The 19,327-nt window shown below is 48.2% G+C and overlaps 1 protein-coding gene across 1 annotated transcript in view; it reads right to left on the bottom strand.

Moving 5' to 3' along the window:
* Positions 1 to 11,944: 11,944 nt before the first annotated feature.
* Positions 11,945 to 19,327, bottom strand: part of Tet3 (tet methylcytosine dioxygenase 3) — a 103,516-nt gene continuing 96,133 nt past the window's right edge. The window contains exons 11-13 of the mRNA XM_023718390.1: positions 19,052 to 19,189; positions 14,751 to 15,090; positions 11,945 to 14,109 (exon numbers count right to left, since the gene is read on the bottom strand). Coding sequence (XP_023574158.1) covers positions 12,335 to 14,109; positions 14,751 to 15,090; positions 19,052 to 19,189 — 2,253 coding nt within the window. The 3' untranslated portion in view covers positions 11,945 to 12,334. The remainder of the gene's footprint in view (positions 14,110 to 14,750; positions 15,091 to 19,051; positions 19,190 to 19,327) is intronic.

The following is a 19,327-nucleotide window of genomic DNA, read 5'->3' as shown; positions in this document are numbered from 1 at the left end:
TACTCATAGGATTTTTGGATTTAACAAATAACAAGAAGTATGAAATTTCAGACCACAGCAGTGTTGACAGCAAAAGAATGCTAACTACCACAGCACATATTTTCACATTAAAAATAGTAAAAGCTACATAATCAAAATTCAAACCTAAACATTAATACAAAAAAAAGAAAAAAATTCAAAATTAAGAAACAGGTCGGAGGCCAAATGAAGATCTATCAAACACCTATTTTAAAGAAACATTTAGAACACAAAAAGTGATATTCACCAATAAGATTTCTTAGTTTTCTTATATACTTTTCTAGAATTAGAAGAAAATTTATCATTTAACAATGGGAATTGATTTAAATGACTTTTTCCTTAAAATAATTACAAAAGTTGAGAACAATGTTTATTTTATAGACGGATTCCAAAACTAAGTTGTAAGAATAGTATAGTATAACTAAGATGTACAGCATAGAATACCTTTGCTTTTTTAAGAACATGAATGCTCTAATTTCCCCACATTCAAATCAATAAAGACTTTGGCAGCATTTACCCTGAATTCTTCTAATCTTGCCAAAAATTTATTTCTAAGTCAATAAGCCCTAAAAAGCCAGGACAAAGCATTATTTATGATTCATGAAATCTATTCATTTTAAAAGCAAGAAAATGGCAATTCGTTTTTCCCTTTTTGTATCGTGGTAGTTGCCTTCGGTGGTGTAAGCGTGGCCAGCGCGGCTGACCTTTCGCCAGCTCTGCCCTCCGCGGACGACCCCCGTCGCCCAGCACCGGGCCACCTTCGCTGTTCTTCTCCCCGCCGCCGCTCTCCCAGGACTGGACAGTCTTGGTTTCCTATTGTTCAGACCAAAGCCTTGGGACCATCCTTGAAGCGACTCTTCCCCCAGTACCCACGTTTAGCCCCCAAACGAGACCTGATTTACTCACCTCCAAATACGCTCACCGTGTGTCCCCTTCGGCTCCCACGGCAGGGTCTTCGCGGCGCTCTGCCGCTCCGACCTTGCCAGCGGAGTCGTTTCCTCCGGGCCGGTCGCCCCGCTCTCCTGGCTTCTCTGCCCGCTGGGCCGCGCGGCCCGAGTCCTGGGCCCTGATCAGTCCCTTCTCTCCCAGGAGTAGCGCAGGCACAACCTGCGCGGCTGTGTCACCGTGCACCGCCCGCAGCTCCGCAGCAGCACCCAGACCCTGCCCCTGACCCGAACTGGTCCCCTGCTACTAGGTGGCTGCCTGGCCATGCAAGGGGACTCAAGCCCTTTATAGTCTCTTTCCTTACACACTCTCAAGCTCTTCCCCTCTCCCCTGTGTTTCCCGTCTTGGAGATGAATGCCGCCATCTGCCCCGGTGCCCAATGCACCCTGACAGCATCCCCCCCCCCCCCCCCCCGCCCCGTGAGCTTTCTCCCAGTGCGTTCCTTTCCCCGGCCCGACCACCTTGGCTCACTCCGCGGCTGTCTCCCCACTCCCCACCACCACCACCGCCAGGTCCCTCGCGATCTGCGGCCTCCGACTTGCCCCAGTCCTTTCCATTTATCAAAGCAGATGGAACTGGCCTGCTTGGCTGTGCGCCCACTGCCGTCCATGGGGGCCCAGCTCAGGGCTTCATCTGCCCCCACTCTGTCCCTGAAGCAGGGCCTGGCTCTGGTGTGCTGAGCACAGCACTGCTGAGAGCACGGTGCTCAGCGTGAGCTGGGGAGTGGAGGCTCTGGTGCCGCAGGACTGCAGCTTCCGTCCAGGCTTCCAAGTGAAAAATGTGTGGCTCAAGGGTCAAGATGCGGGGGCCTGCCCATTAGCTCAGTTGTTTAAGTGCCTGCTTAAGCAGAGCAGTCGGGCTCAGGAAACTGTGGTTCCAACCCCAGATCCTCATGCCTTACCAGACCTGCCGTTAAGGCATCCCGAGCCAGTCAAAAAAAAAAAAAAAAAAAAAGCCTCCTGAAATTTTAAATTAAGAGAACTGAAAAGTGCTTTCAAGGGTCAGGCTGCGCTTGCGAAATCCTGCTGATGCTGAGCAGGAGTTAATTTCTGGAGCTCTCACTTCCTGGCGGGGCGGAACAGAGCCATAGTCTTCAATGCCTTGGGGGTTTCTGTTCTCATTGAGCCCCACTCAGACCATTTTTCTTCCTAGAGCTCTTTGGTTAGTGAATTCGGAACCAGTTGGTGTCCTTTACTGGGTTCTCCCAGTCCCCTGAAGAGAGATTTCAGCACTCCATTCCTATGCTCGTTCGTTTGTGGTGCTGGGGAGCAAACCCAGGAGCCACGTGTGCTGCGCAGGTGCTCTGCTCCCGGAACCACACCCTCAGCCCTTCACTGTATAGTCCTTCATTTTCTACAGCTGTTTCCTAACAGCTTATTCTATTGTCAGCAGCATCACCTGTGCTTTTAACTCAGTGGCTACCTCTGGATCTAGTAATCTTGCTTTGGTTGAGCAGGTGAGGTGTCTTTTTAAAAATCTTAAAAAAATGGATGTTACAGGGGCTAACCTTTCATGGTTCTTGCAAATCCTGGCTGCTAAGTTTCGAATGTTTGTTGTTCTTTGGCCATACAAAACCTCTTATATGGTTTTAGATAAGCTAGTTTCCTATTATAAATCTTTGACTAGAATCTTGATCTTTTTTTGTTCTTATTTAGAGTAGTTCTACAGTTTATATAAACATTTTAATGGAATTGAAAGGAATAAGGTTTTGGAGGCTGGCACTACTGTCAGCCTGGAGGTCACTAAGGAAACAATCCACACTGACTGGCATTGAGTGGCCTGCAGGGTACTTGAGATAGGAACCGGGGCCAGGTCCCCTGGGGCAAAATGCAGCTGTGTCCCTTAACCTGACAGCTGTTTTAAATTGGGTGTGGGCGCATTAAGCAATATTATTGAGAAATAGGATCAATCTGGGTTTTAGAAAAATGGCTTGGGTAAGGAGATTGGCTTTGATACAACTAATGCGGACATCAATATCTGTTGAAAAGGCCCAGCAAGCACCAGTCCTCCTGCAGAGCCACCTTGTGCCTGTAGACCTGTGTCATCTCAGCTGTGCTACCAGCAAGGGCCGTGTCCACTGGGCCTTAAGGTGAGAAAGAAATGGGTGTGTTTGGATAGGATACAGACTTTGATGATACTGCTTCCTAGATAGATGGCTTTGTACAAGCCATTTAGTCTTTTTTTTTTTTTTTTTTTTGGTACTGGGAATCAAACTGAAGATCTCCCACTTGCCTGGTAGGCACTGTGCCACTGAGCTATATCCCCAATTCCATTTAAGTTTTTTTGAAGGGTCTTATGGAAGGGTCTACAGGGTGTTCAGGGTCTCACTACTAGATCAAACTCATAATGATCTGCCTGTTTACAGCCTCCCAAGAGCTGGGATTACAGGCATGTGCCACGATGCCCATTCTCAAGGGCCATCTCAGCACACCGGGGGGGGGGGGGCAGGACCTGCACAGGAGGCCCAGGGACTGAACCCCCGGCTCCTGCACCTGCTTGCAGGCACTTTAATCCGCTGAGCTATTTGGCCAGCCCTTGAAGGGTCTTACTTTTGATCAGAGTATAAGAAGCCTCTGTGTGGTCTCTTCCAGCACGCCCTGCCCAAAGGGGGAGGAGTCTGTCAGAGATCAAGGCTCCTATGTTAGTCTGTATAAATGGTTTCATACAGAAACCATTTTGGTTGTTTTGTACAACCAAAGTTATACAGTATACACGTACACAATTGTGCAATGTGGGATGCAAATAATAGTGGCAAAGTGGGGCAGGGTTGAGGATACAGAGGGAGCAGATTTGGTGGATGTCAAAATGTGACCAGGAGAAAGACGGGAAATTTGATAGACAGTTGAAAGGTCGGTTTTAGTCGTGCTATATTTAAAGCTTTGGAGCTCCAAAATAGACACTTAGAAATACTCCAAATCACCAGAGGGGCTAGGGCTGGACCTGGCTTTGTAAACCTTGACACTGGGGTCAGTCCCAGTGTGATGGCTGAGTGGGGTCATGGAGGGAAAGCCTGTAGGTTGTGGGGCTGAGTTGGTTCTCTTGGCATTAGTAGTTAAGGGACACGGAGGTACCAAAGGACCCAGGCCAGGGACAGAAGACTTCAAGGTCTTCTGCCATGGAGCCCAAGGTTTTCAGAAGGTGAGGGACATATCCTACGTGATCCTCAGAGAGATCAGTGAGGACCAGGCTCCCAGGTCTGGAAGAGAGCTCCTCCACAGCCAGGACGAGGTGTACAAATTGAAGTGAGGAGTCTGTGGGTCTTCTAGACCCACAGAATATGGTGATTGGATGGTGTGGATGGCATAAGTTTGGAGGACAGCAGGGTGGAGTGGGAAGCAGCTGCAGAAAGGGGGTACTCAGGGCAGTGTGTCCCTGAGGAGCAGCAAAGGGTTCCAATAGAAAGAATGGAGGGTGGGGGTGCAGTGCAAGGAGTAAGGGTGAGGACACAGGAGGCTGCTTGCTGTGGAGGACCAGTTAGGCTGGACCTGTGGCTGAGGTGGGGCTTCTCAGCAGGAGGAGAATGAGCTGCTGGCTAAGATCTCCGGAGTGGGCTGGGGTGGGGCTGGAGAGATCTGGAATTTGACACAGCTCTGCCTTTCATGTTTTCTCTGGCATCCTTGTGGTTCTCATAGGACCATGCACTGGGTTACATGGGTTGAACACATTGTCAGGGGCTCTCTGCTCCCCCTGGATGGTAAATGCCTGTTGTGTTATGTGCATAAGGCACAAACATAACCAATGCTCTGAGATCAGGAAGCCCACAGATCAGTAGAACCTGCAATAAGGTTTTAATCAAGCTATGTAGGGGGTGGAGACAGAAAATACTGTGACAGAGTGAATACTTGAACTGGCAGTGAGGATCAATAAACTGTCCATTTAAGATGGTTAAACCTGGCAGGTGTGATGGCGCTTGTGTGTAATCCTAGCTACTCAGGTTGAGGTGAGGCAGGATTGTAAGGTCAAGGTCAGGCTGGGGAAACTTAGTGAGATCCTGTCTCAAAGTAAAATTTAAAATGCTAGTGATATAGCTAAACTTACATTTGGTCCCCAACACACACACAGAGGCTAAATTTCAAGATATGTGAAGTGAACAAGGGGTGGCCTAACCACCAGCAGGGGGAGCTAGTTTGCAATGTTTCAGGAGTGGGTCAACATATGGTCTGAGACTAGCCTTGCTCCTTGGTCTCCTCAGTGACCAGAAGCTTTGAGTACATCAAAAAGAATGATGGCTCTTATTATCTGCCACGTCCAGAATGCCAGGCACTCTTTAGTTCTGTGGTATTTATTTTAAGCTTGTATCAATCTTTCATGGCATCATCAGCCTTTTCTTTTGATACTGGGGATTGAACTCAGGACCTTGTGCTTGTCAAGGAGGCACTTAGACCTCTGAGCTTTATCTCTAGCCCCAGCCTCGTCTATGGATGGAGATAACGACACAGGGAGCTGGAACTGCTCACATGATGCCATGCAACCGGGGAGTGAGAGCGCCACATTCTTTCCAGAGCTCTCACTATGGCTTAGCTGCTTAAAACCCTAATGCACCTAGGTGGGATTTACACAAATGTTATTTTCAGATCATGGGGCTTCTTGCACTTCCTGCGCTTCGTTTGAATCAGCCGGATCTCACCTGCAACAAGGTGGTCCTGTCTGGAGAGCCCAGTATGAAGAAAGACATTCTAGGTGTGGCCAGCGGGGGCACAGTGGACAGGACCCATGACAGGAGGGTGTTAGAGTTAAGGATGCAGGCATGTGGTGGAAGGGGAGTGCTGCTTATAAAAATGCATGCTGTGTGTGTGCATGGGGGAGGGTTACAAGGAAGCAGATTTGGATGAATTAATTTTGTAATTCCAGTAAGTAGGGATCTAGAAGAGCTTGGTAATACAGGGATGAGCAGATGCTTCTGTATCCACACAATGAAATGCGAGGCAACTATTAACAAGACATGGCTCTGTATCACTGGTACTTAGATGTTACGTGAAAAGTCAACATATTGTATTCTATTGAAACAATACATATATACATGTATGTATGGGAATGATGCCGTGAGTGACACCCCAGCCTGTCTCCTTCCTCAACAGAGTTGAGGAACAGTCACTACCAGAATTGGCAATCTGAATTAAAGAGCTCCAGGCATGGGACTGGGAACTCGGACAGTAGAAGCTAGTGTTCCCCTTTGCTTCTCCCTACTACATTCATGTCCAAGCCATCAGAACCAGGCAGGATTCAATAATTCTTGTCAATTATAACATCAGAAGATACAAATGTTAATGGGAGGACAGCACCCCCAAGTTGAATGAAAAAAGGCGACAGAAAGGGAATGAAAACAAAAGGATGTAGGCCCTCTACTCCTCATAGATGCAACAGCAGAGAGCCTGAGAATCACCTTCTCCACGTGGCAGAGTGGACCAGGAAGCTGCTGTCACTGCATTAGCTCAATTTGGGCCTCTCTGTGTGATGGAAAGGTGACAATGCAGGGCACCTCAAGTTTCAATTTAATTCTAGTTCAAAGGGAGAAAAAAGAACCCACACTGAATTTGAGTGCAAAAAATAAATATAAAATTTATTAAAACACCCACAATATTTTAAAGATACCAGGAGTAATACAGTTCACAAACCCAGTTGTTTGTGTAAATTATAATAAAATACAAATCAAAAAAGGATACATACTTGCAATTTCTAGGCACCCTAAATTAAATTTACTGAAACACTGGGGAAAAGGGAGGGTAAGGAGGGGTAGCTCAGGAGGCAAACCAATAAAATGGAAGAAAAATATTAACAAAAAGATAAAAATTATACAAAATAAAATTATCAGCATAAATTTACTGTACTAAGAATATCTACAGTTTAATACACATCCTATTGCCTTGAGACATTGCAAAAATCTATCATTCATCCATCAACCCCAGATAAACTTCATTTCAAGTAGCCACAGTTTACAAAGTCAAGACGGAATATTCAAGTATGGTTGTTAAATTCACCTCCATTGGAAGCCAAGTAACCAAACAGGAATTCAAAGAGATAAGAAATAAAACACACCAGAAAGCTACAGGGGTTCTAGATTGGGTCTAATGCATTAATATGAGACAAGACAACCAGTCCTTGTTTCTTTAATTAAATACATGAAAAAGAAATGACATCACTCCTGTTTTTCTCCCCCTTTTTCCCCTCAAAAAAAAAAAAAGAAAGAAAGAAAGAAAGAAAAGGTAGTAGAACTAAGAAAATTTGGAATGTTCAGATGAGCCAATTCATATTTAAAGTCCCCATGTGAAGAGTGACGAGTTCCCCCTGAAAGATAGGTTAGTCAAAATGAGGAGAGTACAAACAATACCACTACAAAAAGCATCCCTGATATCAGAATAGAAGCAAATGAGGAAGTAGGCCAAATAGCTTGCCGATTCTTAGGCAAAAATCATCTTCAGACCTGGCATTTCTGTGCTGAGGTCTCTGCTCAGGGGAGAAGCCTATTGCTTTGCTCTTGCTGGCAGCTCTGTGGGAGGACGCGCCGGGCGTGCCAGGCAGCCCGCACTCATGGAGAAAGCTATGTACGTGTAGGTGTGGGACTGTATAACCTATGCTGAGGTACGCACCTCAAAAATGTTAATTTGGTCCAGGACATGTTGAGTCGGCTAAGTGCTACCACAGATGCAGCTGTAGCACTAATAAACTAGATCTTGAGGGAGTCATTGCAAAGGAGAGCAACGGTGACTGAGAAAGCTCAATGAGATGGGCATAGGAAATTCACATTTTATTCAAAAGCGAAACTTAAAAAGGAAACAGAGTCAACCACATTCCTTCTTTTAGGCCTTCTGCCATTTTCACTAATGAAAACCAAAATGACCTCAGATTCTTCAAGGTCAAGTATGTCATCAATTAGATAACCTGCAGGTATCAGACCCTCATGGAATCTACTAAGTTGTCACAATGTCCTGTTTTTGAGGTATTTAAAAAAAATTGTGACAGTGGATGATGTAAAAATGGAGCTTCCTGTTGAGTTCTTAAAAACATCAACTTCTGTGGACCCAAAGAGAAATTTAGCACCAACTAAAAGCAGCCTCAGTGACATCAAGGAACAAAGAATGTTCCTGCCTTTAGTCTGAACACGAGGGCCTGACAAGAAGTAGAAGCCACCCTGGGGCCAAGGCCGGGAGGAGCACAGGAATGAACCCTTGCTCACTACGTGAGGAAGCAGCTCCCCTGCACCCACTGCATGGGCTCCCTTGAGACTCCCTGGGACAGATATCTGCTCAGCACCTGGGCTGCGGAAGGAAGATGCGCAGCTCTGGCTAAGACCCATGCCGTGCTAGACAAGGCAGGAGCACCGACTCCCCTTCCTCAGAGAAATCACCGCATGTCTTTGCCTTCCCACTGGGCCTGAAAAGACAGGCGTGAACCAAAGCACCCGCCAAGCGAGGCAGGCCCCTCAGCAAGGGGCCCACCTTCTTGACTTGCCTTTCTTTGTTTGGCCAGCAAGGGAAGAACAGTAAAACAAAAAACTGCTCAGAGCAGATTACAGCATGGTAAACGGAGGTCTAAGAAGACAGCACCAAACGAGGAGGAACAAAAAAAGCCGAGAGAGACTGGAGCCCACCTTGTTTTTGGTTGGTTGTGGTTTCAGAACATTGATAGCACCTCAGCGAGACAGGATCAGGGACAGTCACATTAAAACACCATAGCACCATTTTATTTAGACTATTTCAACTCATAAAAATGCTTCCTAGTCCATAAAACACACTTCAGTAACGAAAGGAAAGAGATACTGGTTGAGGCACGTCGGGGATATATCAGAGCTTTCCGCCAGCTTTGCCTTGGGTTGGGATCACGGGGCGGTTAAATGTCAAGATGAAAGCCTGGCTGGGTTTCTGTCAGAGAAATCAGTCCACCATCTACTCATCATCAACCATTCTCACTCACCTACTGCTGTCTGATACAAAGCAATTAAGCTTATGACTTCTTTCCTTGCGATAGTGCTTTAAAAATCCCTTGCTCTGCAAACTGCTTCCAACAGGCAAGGGAAGGATCAGAAGGGGCCGGTAGAAAACCTTTCCATGCACGCTGCTGTTCATCTCTGGGAGAAGGCAAAGCAGCACCCAGGAAGCCACGTGTGGGGAACTGGGACCTTGCTAAAAACCAGACCCCAACAAAACCTCCCAAATCTAAGCAACACTGTTAGTCAAGCTTTCTGATGGTAAGAGGATGGTTTCTTGAGCTAGCACCAGTTATTGGGTGAGAACCTGCTGCAAAGTGATTTTTACTTTAAAAAAAAAAAAACCAACAATCTCTTAGCACAAAACTTTGCAAGTACTTCCCTTGCACACAACAGGCAGCGGAAACAAAACAAAGCAAAAAAAGGAACCAAACATTTGCACTACATGTGGATGGTGTCTGTGGACGGGCACATGGGGAGGCGACAACATAGACGCCATCGTTTTCTGTTGCTATGTTACTCTTAAAACTTGGTCATGCTGTTAGGTTCTTTAGTTGCAATGGCTTTCTTTGTCTTCTCATGATAAGAATGTTTGTCAACCATCTTTAGGTCTTAAAAAATGATAATGCCAGTAAAAAATAAAAATTTGATTTTTTTTTTTTTAAGAAGCCTTCAGCAGCAAGGGGGTAAAGAGCTGTGCATAGTTACATTTCAAATACACGTCTAAAGCATGCTAATTTCAATGACTGAGATTTGAGGTAGGTTATACATGTAGTGTGTAAAAATCAGCATGGGTTTGAGCACGGCAACAGCACCAGCTAACTCTCGGGACCCTGCCGCCCAGAGGGGCGCGGGCGCACCCCACAGAGCCCGCCTCTAGACCTACAGCCTGGTTCCAGCTTGAAGCTAAGGACGAAGGCCGTGTGGGTGGGGACATCCCAGGCGTCACACGCTAGTAGCTTGTATTGGTTTCTCCTTTCAGCTAATGGCTTTGCTACCAAAGGGTGACAAGGGGAAGAGCACAGTTAACAAACATCAGAGATCCACACATGCCAAGCATCAGAATCACCTAGGTTACACTCAGAACCTTCCAAACCAACAGCCAACCTGGGGCTTCCATGGGCCAGACAGACGGTCACATTCTCCACGTTTCGTACAATATCGTATTTCTTGCTTAAGATCATTTAAAATGAAGTTTTCAAGGCACCCCCGCATCTACCTAAGCACGGAGTCAAATGAGACCTGCATAAAAGTACTGATGCGATAAGCAAAATAGCATTTAAAGGACCCAACTTTTCCTCAAAACTAGAAAATTAGCATGCTCATTAAAGACTCTGCTTCCTTTAGCTTGTCAGACTGAAGGTCAGAGGTTTTCCTATAAATCTGAGTTCTGAATAATCCTAAATCCTGATAAGCTCTTGGGTATTTATTTCAAAAGCAATAATATTTCATTTTTGTCCTGTAAAATAAATGCAACTTTACAGAATATGGTAAAAGTGGAGGATAGACAAAGCACGTTAAATATTCAGCTACTATTTACAATTTCTCCCACAATTACATGTTAAAATGTACTTTTTTTCAAGTTGCTGTTTAAATCTAGGCAAAAGTGCTTAAAAAAATCTTTTCACTATTTACAGTTAAAACCAGACCACATAAATGCTCAGGACATCTTACAGCGACTCTCCACCAGCGCTTCTGAAAGATTACAGCAAACGCCCAGCGGATCGGTCTCAGCTCTTACACAAGGCACCTGGAGGCTCAGGAGCTTGCTGTCAGTACTGTCATCTGATTGTTAGACTCAATTTATGAAGACCCAGATCTGAATAAAACTGCTTAATAAATACCTGCTTGGCCATCACTCACCGTGTAGCCACACCCATGTCCGGATGAAGCCCCTACTCACCACACACGTCCACATGGGTAGCTTGAGATCACTTCCACCAATACCACAGGGAAAACAAGTACTCCAAGAAGTCTGACTGGCTGTAGATGAGTGTTGCTTTCAACTGTCTGCCCCAACCTCTCTCAACAATGTCACAAAAATTAAGCACCACATTCTCTTTTCAAAGAACTCAACAAATGCACCAGAATTTTAGAATGGGTGTGTTCCAGGGGATGGAAAGGGAAGGAAGGAAAAAAGAAATCCAATGGAGAACTGGCACCAATGAGGGAGGAAAATCATAGCAACCTGTTGAAAACGTTTGACTCTTGCACTTTGAGTGGGCCCTGCCCCTGCAGAGAGCAGGAGGGGTGGGCTGGGGAGGCATGCACCATTGTCCAATGTGGAGATCCAGGAAAAGGACAGATGTGTTAACTGCTGTTACACTGGTTGGCTGAGCTCCTGCAGGATGCAACCTGCCCAAGAGTCAAAGTCCCAGCACAACACTACAGCACCAGGCTCTGCACAGCTCCACGCACAGAGCCAGCTTGGCTCTTCACAGCTTGGGTTCAACTTCTGTGTTAAGAGATACAGTAGCCCTTTTTCGGTATCAGCATAGACTTTGGGGCGATTTTTTAAAAACTGCCACTAGATAAACTCCTTCAGCCCAGAATTCACTACCTTACTGACATGGTGCGGAGGGCTCTAGGAGCCGCTCAGCTCCAGCTTCGGCATGAGGTGCTGCTGCCTAGTGAACCATGACATCCTGTGGACTTGATAAATAACGGACAGAGGATTCAGTGTGGAGACTAGCAGGCTTGAAGCTGTCTAATTTCAACCTGGTTTCTGGGGAGCTCCATGCCAGCGTGTCCTGGGCTGGGCCTGGGGTGCCTGTGCCCAACTGCTACTGGGAAGGGGCCCAGATGCTTGTCTGCAGCTTCTCCCATCCTCCAGGAGAGGACAGAAGCTGGCCTGAGGGCTCCCTGCCCACGGGGAGGGAGGGACAGACCGGGGCTACACGCTACACTTGGCTCACCTGGGCAGATGGCCGAGAACCTGTCAGCTCCCAAGAGGCCGGGTGTGCCGGTGGGAGCAGTGCTGCCGGCCTTTCCTGCCCGTCCATTACCATTACTATTGTCGCTTTTAAAAAATCCAATAAATACACATTTTAAATGGAATTTAAAACTACTCCTTTGTGAAAGGACACTATAAACTTTCTTTCCATTATTGTGATATACAAGGATAGAGTTTTAAAAACAGAAAACAAAAGCCCCTCCAACAAGGGGAAAAATAAAACAACGTGGACATATAAATATTAAGATCACGGAAAAAATCACCCGACAGCCGTAGTTTCTTCTTCAAAGTGCTGGGGACGTGGGGGGAAGGAAGAGGCGGGTCAGTTCTGAGGTTTGGACCATAAATACATATATATGATAGGCATCTCCATATATGTATGTATAGATAGAAAGACTTCTGCACCCCCAACCCGCCCCCGGGTGTGAGGGCAAAAGCACCACAGAGGCAGCTCGGGCTGGGCCCGACGCTGAGGTACGCTGGCTCCCTGGCACCTAGATCCAGCGGCTGTAGGGGCCAGTGACCTTCGTGTAGGCGTAAGAGGACACGGTGACCGCTGAATCTGTGGGCACGGCCAGTGCCTGCCGGGTGGGAACGGCTCCCTTCCTCTCCTTGTGCTGGGGCTCGGCGACCAGGGCGCCCCCCCACTTGCGCTTCTTCCCGTAGAGCTTGGCCTCCTGCTGGCCCAGGCCCAGCCGTGCGGCCTCCTCCTGCCGTGCCCGTGCCCGCTCCGCCAGCTGCTTCATCTTGGCCTCCCAAAGGGCCAGCCCGTGGTTGGGCTGGTTGAGGTTCTTGTGCTGGTAGAAGACCAGCGAGATGCGGGTGGGGTGGCAGCGATTGGGCTTCTTGAGTGGTGTGGTGGCATGCAGCTCCCGCCGGGCACACTCAATGAGGATGGATCCATGGGCTGGGGCCACAGCGACACCGCCGATGTTCTCGTCCAGGAAGTTGTGTTCGCTGTCTGACCACAGTTCTTCTTCCTCCTCCTCCACACTGGCCTTCTCCTCCTTCACAGTCCCCTTGGCAGCCTCATCAGATGTCCCCTCCTCCAAGCTGAAGGGATCCCACAGCTTCTCTTCAGACTTCAGGGACCCAAAGAGTTTCTCACTGGATCCCAGGGGCACCCCAAAGGCCTGCCAGGCCTTGTCCAGATGGCTTGCCCCCGGCGTGGGAATTCTTCCCTCCTCCCCTTTCAAGGGATTCCACAACTTGTCTTGGAATCCAGGACTGCCTTTCAGGGCAGATCTGAAATCCCCTGCCCCTATCCCCCAGGGCTTCTCAGTCAGGCTAGGCCCAGCCAAAGCCGAGGTGCTGTTCCCAAACTTGCAGGGGCTCCATGATTTGCCTTGCAGCCGTGATCCAGGATGGGGAGCCAGCTGCTGCCCCTCACTGGCAAACAGACCCCACTGGCCCTCTGGGAAGTGAGATGGGGTTAGGCAGCTGGCCCCAAAAGAATTGAGCTTGTCAGGAACAATGGCAGGGCTTTCCCCAGGAGGGAACACCCCCCAGCTGCCACCCACACTGTTAGTCCTCTTCGGGGACATGCTTGGGCCTCCTGAGTACTGTCCCCATAGGTGATTGGGTCCCCCATTCTGAGATGCTTCCGGCAAAGGCGTTTTGCTCATTTTACCAGGGTCTCTGGGTACAGATTCGGTCTGGACCAGTGGGTCTACTGGTTCTTGCTTGATGGATCTGTTGTAGCAGTTAGAGCTCTGAGCAAAGGGAGAGGGGTCCCTGGACACTGGGTGGAGCTGGGGAGCCTTGGGAATCAGATACTCCTTGGGGCCTGGGTAAGCAGGCTGCTGGTGGTGAGGAGTGGGGTGGTGGGTGTCTGTGGGAACAACCTGGCCAGGCAGCTCGGCAAACTCAGCACCACTGTAGGCCGGGCTCAGGCTGTTGTGCAGAGCATGGAGGTCTGGCTTCTTCTCAAAACTGCCACTGCTGCCACTGTGCCCCCAGCTGCCAGGACCCAGGAACTGGGAGGGAAAGACGGGGTTGCTGGATGGAAAGCCATAGTAGCCAAACGACGGAAGAGCATATTTGGAGTGGAACCCGTTGACAGAGGTCAGGCTGGGCTGTGCATAGTAGGAGTGGTAGGAGTATACACTGTTCATGCTGTAGGGGTCGGAGGGCCGGCAATTGCCCAGCACCGAGTAGCTCTCCACCACGGCGTTGCCACTGTACTTGAAGGAGCTGAAGTGGTTCTGTGGCTCCACCTTGAGGGAGGGCTTCAGGCTTTGTTGGGACAATCCACCCTTCAGAGACAGGCCTGGGGAAGCAGAGGGCAAGGTGGAAAAACAGCTGGCAACACCACAGCCTGGCAAGAGCTGGGGCAGAGGACGGGGATGGAGCTTCCCTCACTCCCTGAGATTGTCTACTCTTTATAGAGAAGCAGGATAGGTGGGGAGCACCAAGCAGGGACCCCAGCTTGACTCCTAGCCCCACCCCCCCAAGTACAGACCCAAGCTGTACTTCAGGTGGAAGCAGGCAGCTTGCTCAGAGTCCATGGCCCTTGTCTACATCTCTCCTCATGTTACGCTAGTAAGGGCTGGAGTTTCCCCTGAAGAACCAGCTCGCATGCATGCTGGATCAGCATCCCTGCAGGCATCAAGGCCTGGAGAAAGGACAATGCAGGCACCTACCATCCAATGTCAGCTCCAGCCCCAGGGTGATGTCCCCCTCAGACTCAGCAGGTACGTGAGCATCCTACAGGAGAACCTAAGCCTTCCACCTGACAGAGCTCCCTGAAGACAGTGCATCCTCTTTGTTCTTACTTCCCACCCTGGTGCCCTCTATCAGGTATCTTAGTATGTGACACAAGCCCATGGACTCTGTCTCAAACTGTTGGCAGGAAGGTGGGGAGTGGGGCTCAATGAGGGGAGTCTCAAGGATGGGGCCCTCTCCACACACCTGGGTCAGTGGGGACCCCAGCCAGCTCCAGGGCCTCCTGCTTGATCTTCTCGGGGGTGCTCAACTTCTCCTTCTGAATCATCTTCTTCTTCTCAGCTGCTGCCCTCCTGGCTTCCAGCTGCCGCTGGCGGCAAGACTTGGCAGGTTCAGGCAGGCGCCGGACCTCTCGCGGGAAGGCGGTGAGCACCTGGATGGCCCCACTGCTCACCTTGGCATTCTGGTTCTCCTCGCTGCCAAACTCATCCGTGCTGGCCATCTTGTACAGGGGGAGCACGTGCAGCTGCTCGTCGTCAGGGATCTGGCCCACACAGCGATTGTCTTCCTTGGTTAGGGTGCACACCTGCCTCACACAGCAGGAGAGAAGACATGGGGCTGGGGCCCAAGCACTGGGAGGCAGGGGTCTGAGCTGGCAGATGGGACCTCCTCCCACAATGGGTCCCTCTGCCAGCCACCCACACACTCTCCCATCCCCAACTACTTCTCAGAGTCTAAAAAGCTCACTCATTTTAGCCCACAGAGTAACAGCATCACCAGCACATACTGTGTGCTACAGCTTTCAAAGCAGGTGCACCTGTGTCACTGCCTATGTCCCTGACACAGCTGTGAGTGGATGAGATGACTGGCATAGGGTCTCACAGCCAACAGGACCATGACCAGGAGACTCACTGCCTGCCGCCGAGCCTTGCTGCCACTGCACACGACTTAGCCAAGCCTAGGACCTTCTACCCTCATCCCCTCTGTCCCTAAAGCTCAGCTCTTCTTGCTCTTAAAATAATCTTTAAATTAAAAACTATGTTCTGGTTGAATAAAATTTAGGCAAGCAAGAAGATATAATAACTATCTCCAGGAAACCTCTACTCAGAAATAAACACTGTAAATACTCAGGCCATTTATGTGTACACATGCACACAACTAGTTTTGGGTAATTAAATAGGATACTGCGCATGAAGTAGTAACTTCATTTTTCTTGATGTACTTTCTTATGCATTAAATATCCTTCCTGCTATTTCTAAAGAGCTCCTCAGCATTACTCTACTTTATCAATGTGTTACTTGTTTTATGATCAAACACTTCAACTTGTTTTCAGTTTTCCCCTATCATAACAATACTTTTTGAAATTATTCTGCCACATTTTCTAAAATATTTAATTCCTTAGAATAACTGCTCTGAAGCAGGCTTGACACATACAATATTGCTGAACTGCTTCCCAAAATGATTTTTTATTCATACCAAAACCTGAGTTTTAGTTTCTCCATGTTTTTGTCAGTAAGTCTGCCATTAATTTTTTTATGTATTGCACTGCTGGTTTACATTTCTCAACACCTCCCCCGGCTTCTGTCAAGTTTACTTTCTTCTACTTTATTTTCTGTAGATGCTCTGGGTTTGGGGTCTTGTTCTTGCAACAGCTTTTTTTTTGTATTTTTAATAAGTGTCTATAGTGCCTACAGGGTCTCACTGCATAGATCATACTCGGAGTGATCCACCTTTGTTCAGCCTCCCAAGAGCTGGGATTATAGGCGGGTGCCACCATGCCCAGTATCAATTGCCATCTCAGTGCACCGCAGGGGCGGGGCCAGCACAGCACACTAGGGATCGAACTCCGGCCACTGCGTCAGCCTAAGGTGGCCCTTTAATCTGCTGAGCTATTTGGCCAGCCCTTGGGGCCTTGCTCTTAAAATATAGGCCTTCTAGGCAAGCTAATTCCTGGAGATAGCAAATGACCCTGAGACTGCACCTCTGATACACAAACCAAACAATATGGAAGCCCAGCTACCTCCTTTATCAAGCTCACATGGCAAGCCAGTATTTGCCATGCCCTAACTTACCCTTGGGTCAGGGGCCTACCGCTGCCTGGGAGCACTTCCATACCTCCAAGCCTGCTGAAATTATCCTCAGTATTCAGTCCCAAACTTATTCAGCACACCAACCCTGCCCTGACCCTTTCTCCCTGTGGAGCACAACAAAGGCTCCAGAGTCCATTTCCCTGACTCCCTGTGCCTCCTGAGAGACCCTGGTCTTCTGTGTGAGCCCTGTGTGGCACGGCTTCCTGGTTCTAGGGACCAGTGAATACAAACTTCTTTAATGACAGTCATTTCTGTATCTAAAGACACATAATTAAAACCAATCTTGGATAGATGATTTTTTTTTTTTTTTTTTTTTTTAACGGAACCAGGGATTGAACTCAGGCCCTTGCTCTTGCCAAGGAAGCTCTTATTCTACTGAGCCATCTCCCCAACCCCTGGCTAGATTTTTTTTTAAACATAACTCTTCTTCCTTTGGTAAGTTTTATGCCTTTTGTGCTTTTTTTTTTTTTTTTTTTTAGCCTGGCTGGCTTTGAATGCAGGATGTAATCCAGGCAGGCATCAAACTTGCCTCAGCTTCCAAAGTGCTGGGATTATAGGCCTGTGCCACCACGTCTGGCTGGTCTTTACATTTTGATTGTGTTTTATTTATTGAAAAGAGACTTCATTTTTATGGTGGCAACTTCATAAATTCTTTTATTTCTGGCTTCCTGCTTTGGGTCATGCTCCACCCAGCCTGTTTCTCCCTTGGGGCACAGGGTTCTCCAGACCCTCTCTGCTGACCAGATTTGTGTGTCTGTTCTGGGTGGGTCTGGCCACCAGCCTTACTTCCTCCCACTCTAGGGACCCAGTGTTATAAGCAATAGGACAAAGGGCAAAAGCAAAGGATGAGACGTGACAGACACTATGCTGCCATCCCTAACAAAGGAAAGAGACTTTACACAGGCAATCTCGCTTTGAAAAATAAGCAGAAAAGGACATCAAATGGGATTCACAAAGATGAAATTAAAACATGCAAGGAAAACAGGAAAAGATGTTCAACCTCTTGAGCTTAAAGGAGATACAAATTAAAATGAGACTGTATGCTTGCCAATGAGGCAGGGAAAGACCAGACTGGCAAAATTCAGCGCTGCCGGTCAGCAGAACAGGCAGTCCAGCTTGCAAATGTGAACATCCTTGCCCTGGAACCTCAAGGAGACCAACCACACCTCTGCAGTCCTCCCTGGACTTACAGACTGGAAACGTCTGTAAGTACTTAGTGCCCGTCCACAGACTGGTTAAATAAGTGACGGCAAAGCTACTGATACAGCCTCGGCAAATGGGGACACAAATCCATATCCACCAACACAAAAGCCCTGAGAGATCCCTGAGGTAAGAGTTGTAGAACAGCTTGAAGATACAATATTTATATTATTTAAAAGTCTTATAATGATAGCAACTAGTAGTAGGAAAACATGCTTTTAACTTTGAGAAAAATATTGTCCTGGTTCACCTCAAGTTCTAGAAGCTCTGCTCACCTAACTCTGGTGCTCCCTCCTCCTCTGCCTCTCTGAACCCTGAAAGGTCTGCCCTTTCTATCTATTTCAGCTAGACATCTTCATACTAAGGTAGACAGGAACTGGCCCATCTTGCTTTTCGGTCTTGCACACAGACAACATGAAATTCTGAAAAGGGACCGTCATTTCCCACATGGTTAACAGTGACAACCAGCCTAGCAGCCCCTGTACCTTCCACAGCTTTCTGGAGCCCTTCTGACACAGGACCTGGCTGAGCAGCAGAGTAGAACACTGGCTGCACCCTCTGTGCCCGAGCCTCCCATCTGCCCTCCACACTCAGTCCCTTGGCGATCTACCCAGCCTCCCAGCTGCAAGCTCCGTGCTCTCCAAAGCCTTCCTCTGCCCTGCCTGCTCCATATCCCACCTGTACATCTAATAGGCATCTCTAAACAGAACGTGGGACTTTCTCTGTTCTCTCCCTGTTATTCTACTCCAAAGTTAATGGCATCAACATACATAGGCTGATCACTTTATTCCTTGCTTGCTTCATTTTTCTCTCTTACAGTCTTCACTGCTAGAACGGCATTGCACACTGGGGTGAATACTTTGTCTGTTTTACTCCCCAGCACCTAGCTAGCACCTGAGACCAAAGCAGGTGCTCAATATACATTATCCAATGAATGAACTAGAGTTTAGATTTAAACCCAGGAGTTCACAGAGAACTGGAAACACACTTTTCTGATAACCAGGGATCCAGGCACCTGTGGGGCTGTGTCCCATAGCATCTACCTCAGACACAGCACTCACTCCCAGCACTGTTTCCTCATCCTGTGAGCATTTCTCTGAGGAGGGGGCAGGAGCAGGCAGTCTGGCCAGGTATCCCTGAAAATCCTGCCTCCATGTCCCTCCCTCTTCTGAGCCCATTTTCTGCACAGAGTATAGCTAGCTTTTCTCTCAGGATCGCCATGTGGCTGGGGTTGGGCCAGGACCCAAGCTTTCTTACCACAGTACACCCATTGTAGAGGTTATGCTGGTCCTTGTGGGCGTGGGCGCAGAAGTCCATGCAGGCTGTGACCCCCGAGAAGGGCCTCCCTTCCTTCAGTCCCAAGCGGCAGTCGATTGCTACTTCCTCATTGGTCACCTGTATGAATGGCCAAGGACAGCTGTTTATGGGGCCTGAGATGAATAGCCCTGATTCTGTACCTGGGGGCCTTGAAAGTTCAATACTATGAAGGAAGGTTTTCTGGCTAAGGCCCCAGATCCAAATCAATTCCTTTCT

This window comes from Octodon degus, unplaced genomic scaffold (assembly GCF_000260255.1).
Source record: "Octodon degus isolate 3935 unplaced genomic scaffold, OctDeg1.0 scaffold00058, whole genome shotgun sequence".
NCBI lineage: Eukaryota > Metazoa > Chordata > Mammalia > Rodentia > Octodontidae > Octodon > Octodon degus.
Note: the sequence above shows the minus strand (reverse complement) of the source record. Positions and strands in the feature narration are given on the sequence as shown.